At 34.4% G+C, this 12,353-nt stretch overlaps 1 protein-coding gene across 3 annotated transcripts in view; it reads right to left on the bottom strand.

Moving 5' to 3' along the window:
- The window catches only part of DNAI4 (dynein axonemal intermediate chain 4), a 92,203-nt gene that overhangs the window by 68,862 nt on the left and 10,988 nt on the right, over positions 1-12,353 (bottom strand). For all 3 annotated transcript variants that reach the window (XR_005834138.1, XM_040627157.1, XM_040627159.1), the window contains exons 2-4: positions 11,134-11,311; positions 1,747-1,931; positions 288-400 (exon numbers count right to left, since the gene is read on the bottom strand). Coding sequence is in view for 2 of the 3 variants with exons in the window: in XM_040627157.1 (XP_040483091.1) it covers positions 288-400; positions 1,747-1,931; positions 11,134-11,311 (476 nt within the window). In the remaining variant the exon portion in view is untranslated. The remainder of the gene's footprint in view (positions 1-287; positions 401-1,746; positions 1,932-11,133; positions 11,312-12,353) is intronic.

Below are 12,353 nucleotides of genomic sequence, written 5' to 3'. Positions count from 1 at the left end.
CATATGTCCTGTTAGGGCACTGGTCACAATGTATCAGAAGAACTTGCCTCCTGAGTTAAAAGCAGAGAACTTCTAAAACAGGGCTGTCATTCCTGAGGCTGGTGGTGCAAGAGAGTTACCTTGGGAAATTGAATGATACCCTGGTAATTCACATGTAGCTACTCCTCAGGCCAGCATTTGGGAATCATTACCATAGTTCTTTTATCTCAAGTACCTGACAAATAATACGCATATTTGCTAAGGAAATAATGGGCTGTTACTGAAATAAATGATATTATTTTCATTACCTGTAAAACTAGTTAGTTTTTCCCGTTTATAGGATGGTTCTTCTAGGTCTTCTGCTATTGATTCAGTAGTGGATACACTTGATTTAGAAACTGAACTGCTTCCTAAAACTGACCTTTAATAATGAAAAACAACATTATTCATTTATGTAGATGTTCTTGTGGGTAATTAAATATATAAATAAAAACCTTATCATACTGAGAAATCAAATATATTATAATCATCTAAGAAAAATTGATAAAAAGAAACTACTTCTTTAAACAGAGTTGGTTTGTAGTGTTCCCTTAAGTAAAAGTCATTATAAATGTATTTTAGAGATAAAACATGTCAAACCTAGGTCTAAAGTCCTTCGATGGGTTCCCAATATATTTAGAATAAAAAGCTGAAATACAGTCTACCTATCCAGTCTCTCTGTCTTCATTATCAGTCTTCCCCTCCCCCCCTTTTCCTCAATCTTGTGGTGCTCTGTTATTTTAGAGCCTTGGCCTGGAACTTCCTTTCATTTTTTACCAATTTTCTGCTCATCATTCAAATCCCATCTTAAATGTGATGTATTCAAATCCCGTCTTAAATCCACCTTGAAAGGTCCTCTCAAGGCTTAATTAAAAGCAAATCTACATACTGGTTGGGAAATCCACAAATTGAAAAATATAAAAATAAGTTCTTTAAACATATGAACTTAATACTACTTCATGATGTTATATACCTTTTTTCCCTTTCTATTTCTAAGTCCAACTGTCCTCCAAAAGGATAGGTTCAGTTTACTGGAATATTCTTTGTTTTGTAGAGCACTCCTATGGCTACTCTATGCAAATTTGGAGGCAGACTCCCGAACAGCCTATTTTCTCTTAAAATTTTGTGCTTAGTTAACATCTGGAAATTTTAATTTGTCAGATTGGAAATTACACACTCAAATATTTCCCCATAATCTTTAGATTATTTTAGGACATCCTGTTTTATTATTGCAAAGACTCTGAATTTCTCCACTATAAGCATTAATAAAATTTCAGTAATGTGTCTACATAATACACGCATAACATTTCATTTACAAAAAAATTATGAAACAGAAGAGAAACCAAACCCTAGGAGAACAGGGTTATACATGGAAGAATGGGGAAGTGGTCACGGAGAAGGAAAGCTACTTCTTCCCTAAATGGCAACATAAAAGAAACTGAAGAAATATGTCTGTGGGTATGTGATGCAAGCCCCATCTTTTGGTTCCTCAGGAAATCTTGAATAAAATCTACATATATTTCTCACAAATGTTTTGGTGTGTCAGGGAACTCTTAAGTCATGCAAAGCTCTACATCTAAGTAAAACATGAGGGGAACATAGAGATGGCACACTAATGTAGAGTGGAGTTGGGAGTCTGAAGTCAACTGAGATCTAAGTTACATATATGCAACTTAAATGAAAAGACAGTACATATGATATTAAAAAAAATAGAATAGTATACTCTACCTTGTAAACTGCCCTAACATACTAGGATTTATTGTGTTCTGATACAGGCTATAGGAAGATATATAGTCCGATGCATATGATCCTTCTTGTGACGTCAACAGTTTATTTGGCTTTGCTGTACCCATATGTGGGTCTTGATGGTAAAGAGGTCGGGGAGTAACGTCAACTCCAAGTGCATTAATTACCTGTGGAAAATGGTTATTTAAAATGAAATAAGTAAAAAAAAAATGTGGTTTCTGAATAATAGGTCCCAGAAAATAGGAATTAAAGTAGTAGAAAAAAGCAATACAATGTGTCTAGGATGGAATAAACATGAAAAATTGAATAAAAGATTTTATGCTTAAAAAATTTCTTAACTAGGCATACTTTTTAAAAACATCTTATATGTATTTTTACCGATATGCAAGTAATACATATTAATTTTGGGGAAATTCAGAAAGGTAGAAAGATAATTCATCCAGATTATTAATATTTTTGTATATTTAATTTTTTATGTATAAGCTTTAAAAAACCCACTATTATTTGTTCAACATTTTTTTAGTAACATTTCCCAATTTTTATATATTGTTTTTGCCTAATTTTTAATCTTTTCAATTATGAAATTTAACACATACAGAATTACAGCTCTTACATTCAAGTTTTTTATCCATTGTGAGTTAATTTTTGTGTATGGTCTAAGATAGTGGTCCAGTTTCATTCTTTTGCAGGTGGCTTTCCAGTTTTCCTAACTCTACTTACTGAAGATACTGTTTCTCCCCAGCATATACATTGCTCTTCCATTGTAAATTAATTGACCATATATGTGTGGGTTTATTTCTGGGCTCTCTGTTCAGTTCCATAAATCTTTTGTTTCTATTTTTGATGTATGTGTTTATGTACAAATACCATACTGTTTTAATTACTATAGCTCTGCAATACAATTTGAAATCAGAGAGGGTGATGTCTCCAGCTTTATTCTTTCCTAAGATTGCTTTAGCTATTCAGGGTCTTTTGCTGGTCCATACAAATTTTAAGATTATTCTATTCTGTGAAAAATGCCATTGAAATTTTGCTAGGGTTTGCACTGACCCTGTGCATTGCTTTGGATAGTGTGGACATTTTAACAATATTGATTCTTCCAATCAATAAGCACGGAATATCTTTTTATGTATTTGTAACTTCAATTTTTTCATTAATGTCTTGTAATGTTCAATATACAGATCTTTTACCTCCTTTGTTAAATTTATTTCTAGGTATTTAATTTGTTTAGATGCAATTATAAATGGGATTTTTTAAAAATTTCTCTTTCTGAGCACTGGATATTAATGTATAGAAATGCGACAGGTTTCTGTATATTAATTTTGTTTCCATCAAATTTACTGAATTTATTATTCTAATTGTTTTTTGGTGGAGTCTTTAGGACTTTCTATATACAATATGTCATCTACAAATAGTGACAGTTTTACTTCTTCCTTTTCAACTTGGATAACTTTTATCTCTTTTTCTTGACTTATTACTCTGTCTAGGACCTCCAATACTATGTTGAATAAAAGTGGCAAGAGTGGGCATCCTTGTCTTGTTCTCGATCTTAGACGAAATGTTTTCGGATTTTTACCACTGAGTACATATGGCCTAATTAAGTGAGGTACATTCCCTCTATACCTGCTTTGTAGAGTTTTTATCATAAATGGATGTTGAATTTTGTCAAATGTTTTTTCTGCATCTATTCAAATGATCATATGATTTTTATCCTTCATTCTGTTAATGTGGTGTATCACATTGACTGATTTGTGAGCACTAAACCAACCTTGTATCCCTGGAATGAATTTTATTTGATCATAATCTATAATCCTTTTAATATATTGGTGAATTTGGTTTGCCAGTATTTTGTTTAGGGTTTCGTATCTACGTTTATCGTAGATATTGGTGTATAATTTTCTTTCCTTGTGGTGCCCTTGTATGGTTTTGGTATAATAAAATGAGTTTTGAAGAGCTTCCCCCTCTTCCTTTATTGGAAAATTTTGAGAAGAATTGATATTAATTCTTCTTTGAATGTTTGGTATAATTCACCACTTAAAACTGTCTGGTTCTAGAATTTTGTTTGTTGGGAGGTTTTTGATTACCGATTTGATCTCCTTAATAGTAATTGGACTGTTCAGATCATCTATTTCATCAAATTCAGTCTTGATAGGTTGTTCATATCTAATGATTTGTACATTTCTTCTAGGTTGTCTAATTTGTTGGCATATATTTGTCCACAATATTCTCTTATGATCCTGTTATTTCTGTGGTATCAGTTGTAACATCTCTTTTATTTTCTTATTTCACTTAGCATAATACTCTGTAGCTCTAGCCATGTTGTTGCAAATGGCTAGATTTCACTCTTCTTATGGCTAATATTCCATTGTATATATACACCACATCTTCTTTATCCATTCATTAGTCAATGGACATTTAGGCTGCCTCCATAATTCATCTATTGTAGATAATGCTGCTATATACATTGCGGTGCATGTATCCTTTCAAATTAGTATTTTTGTATTCTTTGGGTAAATACCTAATAGTGCAATTGCTGGATTGTAGGGTAGCTCTATTTTTAACTTTTTGAGGAAACTTCATACTGTTTTCCAGAGTTGCTGCACCAGTTTGCATTTCCCACAATACAAGAGAGTTCCCCTTTCTCCACATCCTTGCCAAAAATAGTTATTCCTTATGTTGTTGATTTTAGCCATTCTGACAGGTGTGAGGTGATATCTCATTGTAGCTTTGATTCGTGTTTTACTGATGATCAGTGATGTTGAGTCTCTTTATTGATATTTTCTGAATTGGATGTGACAGTCATCATACCTCTAATTTTTTAATCATGGTCTCTTTATTTTTTTAAAATTTTTTAAAGATTTTATTTATTTATTTGACAGAGACAGACAGACAGCGAGAGAGAGAAGACAAGCAGGGGGAGTGGGAGAGGAAGAAGCAGGCTCCAGTGGAGGAGCCTGATGTGGGGCTTGATCCCAGAATGCTGGGATCATGCCCTGAACCGAAGGCAGACGCTTAACGACTGCGTCACCCAGGCGCCCCAATCATGGTCTCTTTAGTTCTATGAAGGTATTTATAATGATTTCTTTTAAATCTCTTTTTGTTACATCTGACATCTGGTTCTTCCCACAGTTTCTATTGCCTGTCTTCTTTTTTGAATATGGGTCATATTTTTCTATTTCTTTGTATGCCCTATGTTTTGTTGGAAACTGGAGATTTTAGATAACATATTGTAGCAACTCTAGGTATTGATACCTCCCTCCTTTCTAAAACTTGTAATTTCTATTCGCTTATTTGTTTAGTGATTACCTAGATCACTTTTGTGAGATCAATTTCCCCATAATGGGTTGAACTATGTTCTCCCAAAGAAGATATGTTTAAGTCCTAACTCCCAGTACTTCAGATTGTGGAAACAGGGTCTTTGCTGACTTAATCAAATAAAGATGAGGTCATTAGGGTGAGAACTCTAATCTGGTATGTCTGATGTCTTTATAAAAAGGGGAAATTTGGACATAGCTACACAGAGGTAAAACATCATGAAAATACATGGGGAGAATACAATGCGAAGACAGAGGATTGGAATGATAGATCTACAAGCCAAAAAGTGTTTAGGACTACCAGAGCTAGAAGAGAAACAAATCCTTCCCTATCATATTCAGAGTGTGCATGTCCACACTAACACCTTGATTTCAGACTTCCATCCTCCAGAATTGTGAGACAATGAACTTCTATTGTTTTAAGTCATACAGTTTGTGGTACTTCGCTAATGCAGCTGTAGAAAACTAATATGCCCTCTCTAACACTTACCCCACACAATGTTAAGCCTCTGATGTTGCCTCTGGGGGATAAGCAGCTTTGGGGTATCCCCACAGCCATCCTGGGATGACAATGGTACTGTTAGGGCTCTCTACTACTCTGGACTACACTCACTCAGCTGTTAAACTTCACTAATTGCCAGCTGATTGCTCTATTGTTTTCCACAATGTCCTGGGGCACAAATTCTCTACTCCAATCAAATTGTGGCTGCTTCCAGGGACTAACTTCTGAGATCAAGGTTTGGTATTCTCACTCTAAAATGCTCCTCCTAGCTGCCTTATTCCCAGGTTCCCAGTTAACTAGCTAGCCTACAGTCTAGCATGTATCTTCATTGAACTAATTATTTTTTAAAAATTCATGAATCTAACTCAATTCCCTTTCGCCACAACCCCCTCTGTATTTGAGTATACTCTTAGTTTCAAACTTCTCCATGCTCTGTTGCAAATGAAGTCAGTTCCTTTTAGAAGATATTAGGAGCTATTTGCTTTATAGCTTGCTTCTGCCCCCAGATAAAATCTCTGCACCAGGTCTGTGGGCATGGCAGTGGAAACAAGGGTAAGCTTCTCTATGAATGACAACCTCACTCTAGATGTTGAGTGCTCCATGGAGGGGGCAGAGCAGTAACCTGAGATATTTTCAGCTTGCTTCTCCTGACATGGAACCATTACCTCATGATCCAGGGCAGGACCTCCGAATTCTCAATGTGCCACACTCAAGGTAGAGTTCATCAGTAGGGATTAGGCAGAAGAAAGCAGTCCGCACTTCTCAATCGCACCCACCCAGAAGTTAGCCTCAGCAACAGGCATTTGGGGGCAGCATGAGAAATGCTTAAGTTCTGCTTTGGGGAAAGAAAGCCCTATACATGGGAGCTAAGGGGAAAGGAAACCCTGTGCTCTTGGCTGCAAGCAGTCTAGAGTGGAATGTATGCCTTGCTAAGCTGGGAGGGAAGAAGTGGTAGTCTTGGCTCAAATACCACAACTTTCTTAGTAAATTGTCATAGATTTTCTTAAATGATTCTTCATTTACTGTTTGCCCTTAGGTCCATTTCCTGAGGCATTAAATAGTTGTTTTTAAAAAATAACTTTTACCAGTTTCAGTTGAGCTGGGCATTGGAGATCTTCATGCCATCTCGCTGGAAAAGTTGAACTAATTATTTTTTTAAAAAATTGTAGTAAATACACGGCATATAAAATTTATCATCTTAACCATTTTAAGTACTTCCACATTAACTACTTTCACATTGTTGTGCAAGCAACACCACCATCCACCTCCAGAACCGCTTTCATCTCACAAAACTGAAACTGTACCCATTAAAAAAATAACTTCCCTTTAATAACCTTCCCTGGGATCCATCCTTCTATTTTGTGTCTCTGAATTTGACTAGACTACATATCTCATTTAAGTGGAATCATACACTATTTGCCCTTTTGTGACTGGCTTATTTCAATTAGTATATCTTCAAGGTTCTTCAAGGTTCATCCATATTGTAGCATATGTTAGAATTTCATTTCTTTTTAAAGCTACAAATTTTCCATTATGTGTGTGTATACATATACACCAAATTTTGTTTACTCATTCATCTGCTGATGAAATTTCAGTTGCTTCCACCTTTTAGCTATTGTGAATAATGCTGCTATGAACATAGGTGTACACATATCTGTTCAAGTCTCTGCTTTCAATTCTTTTGGGTATAGACCAAGAAGTAGAATTACTGGATCATGGGGCAATTCTGGTTATACTTTTTTGAGGAATCACAATACTGTTTTCCATAGTGGCTACACCATTATACATTCTAATCAACAGGGCATGGAGTTTCCAAATTCTCTATATATTCACCAACATTTGTTATTTTCCATTGTTCTGTTTTTAGCCATCCTAATGGGCCTTGGTTGGTATCGCATTGTAGTTCTGATCTGCATTTCCCTAATAATTAATGATGTTGAGCATTTTTTCGTGTGCTGTTGGCTATCTGTATATCTTCTTTGGAAAAATATCAAGTTCTTTGTCCATTTTTTAATTTGGACCGCTTATTTGTTTATTGTTGAGTTGTAGAAATTCTTTGAATACTCTGAATATTAACCCTTTATCAGATATATGATTTTTAAATATATTTTCCTCATCTATAGGTTGCTTTTCACTGTGTTGTGTGTTCTTTGATGCACAGAAGTTTCTAATGTTTGATGTAGTTCATTATACCCCCTTTATTCTTTTGCTGTATGGTGTTCTTGGTGTTATATTTAAGAAATTATTGCCATATCCAGTGTCAAAAAGTTTTTCCCTTATATCGTTGTCATCTTCTTCTTCTTTTTTAAAGATTTTATTTATTTGAGAAAGAGAGAGTGCACAGGAGCATATGTGAGGGATGGGGGAAGAGTAGAGGGGGAGGGAGAGGGAGAAGCAGTCTGCGCTAAGCATGGAGCCAGACTTGGGGCTCTATCCCAGGACCCTGATATCATGACTTGAGCCAAAACCAAGAGTTGGACACTGAACCAACTGAGTCACCCAAGCACCCCTATTCTAAGAGTTTTATAGTTTTAGCTGTAAGAGCTTGATACATCTGGAGTCATTTTTTTATATAAGGGTCCTACATCATTCTTTTGCATGTACATATCCAGTTTTTCCAACACCTTTGTTTAAAAGACTGTCCTGTCCCCATTGCATAGAATTGGCATCTTTGTTGAAAATCATTTGAACATATATGTAGAGGGTTATTTCTGGGTCCTCTATTCTATTCCACTGGTCCATATATCTGTCTTTATGCTGTGCACTGTATTGATTTTTATAGCTTCATAGCAACTTTTGAAATCAGTACATGTAAGACCTTCAACTTTGTGGTTCTTTTTCAAGATTGTTTTGACTATTTGGGGTCTCTTAATATTCCACACGAACTTTAGGATGGATTTTTTTATTTCCACAAAATATGTCATTGGGATTTTGATAGGGATTGCATTGAATCTGTATCTTGTTTTGGGTAGTATTGACATCTTAAAAAATATTCCAATGTATAAACAAGAGATGTTTTCCCATTTATTATCATCTTATTTCATTTCTTTCAGCAATTTTTGTAGTTATCAGTGTACAAGTCTTTCACTTACTTGGTTAAGTTTATTCCTAAGTACTTTATTCTTTTTGATACTATTGTAAATGGAGATCTTTTTTCTTAATTTTCTTTTTGGATTGTTCATTGCTAGTGTATAGAAACACAATGGATTTCTATGTGTTAATTTTCTATCCTACAACTTTACTGAACTGATTAGTTCAAAGTTGTTTTTTTTTAATGTGGAATCTTTGGGGTTTTCTACATATAAGATCATGTCATCTGTGAACTGAGATTTACTTTGTCCTTTCCATTTTGGATGATTTTTATTTCTTCTTTTTCACTAATTGCTCTAGCAAGGACACCTACCACTATGCTGAGAAGTAGCAAAAGTGGGCATCCTTGTTTTGTTCCTGATCTGAGAGGAAAAGCTTTCAGTCTTTCATCACTGAGTCTGATGTTAGCTGTAGTTTTTTCAGAATGCCCTGAGGAAATCCTTTCTCTTTCAGATTAGCTAATCGGTTAAAATAATTTTTTAAAATAATGAATGGATATTGAATTTTTTCAAATGCTTTTTCTTTATCTGTTCTGATGATCCCATAGATTCTCCCCTCCTAGTCTATTAATATGGCAAGTAGTATTATTTTTAAATGTTGGAACAACCTTGCATGCATTATTCTCAGTTGGTCATATGCACTATCCCTTCTACATACTGTAATATCATATAATATGTATGTGTTGTATGTATAACATATACATAATACGTATAATGTATACACAATAATATATGATTGTCATGGACTGAATGTTCGTGTACACCCAAAATTCATGTTGGCCCCCTAATTCCAATGTGACAGTATTGGAAGGTAGAACCTTTGAAAAGTAACTGGGACATGAAGGTGGAGACCTCAAGGAATGGGATTAGTGAATGCTCCTCTGAAAAGAGGCCAGGGAGTTAGCTAAATCTCTTTCCACCATGTGATACATTGAGAATACATCGAAGATACATTGAGAAGTGAGCAGTCTGCAACCTGGAAGAGGATCCTCACCAGAACTCAACCATGCTGGCATTCTAATCTTGGGCTTCCAGCCCTAGAACTGTGAGAAATAAATTTGTTTATAAGCCATCCAGTCAATAGTACTTTGTTATAACAGCCTGAGTTGACCTAGATAACGGTACATGTAATATATATGCAAATATATAGTATTTATTTATTAAAATTATATTAGCTTGTTTTCATTTTTTGGCTACTATAAATAAAGACGCTATAAGCATTTGTGTACTAGTTTTTGTATAAACATGTACTTTCTTTTCTTTTGAGGAGATACCTAGAAGTGGAATGGCTGGATGGTATAGTAGGTATGTATTTAACATTGAATAAATTGCCAAATGGTTTTTCATTTTCTATTCCTACCAGCAGTGTATGAAAATTCTGCTTCCTCCACATACTTGCCCATATTTGCTATGATCAGTCTTTTAATTTTAGCCATTCTAATAGGTGTACAGCAGTATCTTAGAGTTCAATTTGCATTTCCCTAATGACTAATGCTGATCATCTTTTGATGTGCTCATTTGCTATCTGTATAGGTACCTTGTTGAAGTATTTGTAAAAATGTTTGCTCATGGGGTGCCTCGGTGGCTTAGTTGGTTAAGCGTCTACTTCGGCTCAGCTCATGATCTCAGGGTCCTGGGACTGAGCCTTGAGTTGGGGGGGGGGTGTCTCTGCTCAGCAGGGAGTCTATTTCTCCCTCTGTGCTCCTTCTCTTGCTCGCTCTCAAGTAAATAAAATCTTTTAAAAATGTTTTGATTGTTTTAAAAATTAGGTTGTCTTAATATTGTTTTGAGAATTGTTTATCTATTTTAGATATAAGTACTTTATCAGATATACGCTTTATGAATAATTTTTCCCACTGTATGGCTTCTTTTTTCATTCTTTTAGCAATGTCTTTCAAAGACCAGAAGCTTTCATTTTGATGGAGTCCAATTTACCAATTTTATCTTTAATGGACTGTGGGTTTTTTTGTGTCATATCTAAAAATATCATTGCCTAGATCATTCAGATTTATACACCACATAATTGTCTGCATATGTATTATACTTTTATTAAAAGTTTTAAAAATTCAATTCTTAGTTTTCTAATGAGGTAACTAATTTTGTGACAATTTATTTTATGATATTTTCTAGAGTACACTGCAAAGAAGAATGAATATTACCTTTATTATCTATATTATAGCTAGGTTAATTATTATTAATACCATAATCAACTAGTTCTGAAGGTCATGAGTAGACTTTCCTCACTCCGCGCTAATGTTCTCATTATTAGTAATGAATTATAGGGGCCAACAGCCAATATTATGCTATAAAATATGTTATGTGGTGAAGACTCTAACAAAACCAATATATCGATATAAGAAGTGAGTTGGTTATTTCAAAGCAGTGTATTTTCTACCTTTCACATTTCAGTCAAGTTCTTTATGGTGCCATTTTCAAATACACTCAGAATTCTAAAGAATATTACCTGTATGACTGTCCTTGGGGTGGAAATATTCATTTTTTCTGTTTTTATCTCAGGTAGAACTATCAAGGTTTTTGACATAGCCATTCTGCTTTGGTTTGCACCAATATATCCTTTTGTTTGACCTCCTTTTACTGTGTTAGTAAAGCTAATAGATTTCTTTGGCTGTGGGCCAACACTCCTATATCGGGAAAAGAAAACATAATACAAAGGATCCATGACTGAAGGAAAATTAACCAACAATAGAAAAAAGCAGACTTTCATTTAGAAACACGGAAACAATCTGAACATATAAACAATAAATAATAATAGCTACTTGAGAGCTCCTCACATGTAAGCAGAGTTTTAGAATGTTTACATGCATTATATAACTTTTTCCTTGCAACACTTAAGAGGCTGCTATAAATATCATTTTATATAAAATCACAGAGGCTTCAGAGGGAAATGTTCCTCCTAGAGTTGAAATTTGAAGCCAGGCAGTCCAATCCAAAGTCTACACTGATTTCTCTGGGTCTTAATTTCCTTATCTGTAAAATGGGGATATTTATAGTACCCTATTCATAGATTATTATGAGGATTAAATGGATTAATTTGTATATTATGGTTAGGAAGTCCCTGGCACATAGTAAGCATAAGTGAGTGTTCAGTACAGCTACATAGGCAGAATGAAATATGAGTAATAAAGCCTGGAAAGAATATTGTGTTCCTGCCTGAACAATTACATAATAATTTTTAATAATAAAAGAAGATAAAATCAAAATGTTTGCATCCTGGAGAAAAAAATATGATTTCACTTTTGTATGCTCCACAAATTCCTTGACACAAAAACCTACCTTACCATTCCTTTGTTCTAGTACTCTGATCATGCTATGGATTTCTATAAAACAAGGATGATATTCCCTTAGATTATAAAAAGGAAATCTGTTTCCAAAGAAAACATTTTATTTATTATTATTATTTTTTAATTTTTATTTTAAGTAGGCTCCACACCCAACGTGGGGCTTGAACTCATGAGCCTGAGATCAAGCGTTGTGTGCTCTACTGACTGAGTCAGCCAGGTGCCCCAGCCCCTCAAAGAAAACATTTTAAATAATACTTTAACTTTTCAAATTATAAAAGATCAGACAAGAATGAAATATTTTTAAATGACAACCATCAATCCACTTTTCATATTTTATTTTTCTTCATAGCACTTACTACTTGATATTTTGTTCCTACTGTCC

This window comes from Ursus maritimus, unplaced genomic scaffold, assembly GCF_017311325.1.
Source record: "Ursus maritimus isolate PB19 unplaced genomic scaffold, ASM1731132v1 scaffold_12, whole genome shotgun sequence".
Lineage (NCBI taxonomy): Eukaryota > Metazoa > Chordata > Mammalia > Carnivora > Ursidae > Ursus > Ursus maritimus.
This window is presented reverse-complemented; position numbering and strand designations above follow the sequence as displayed.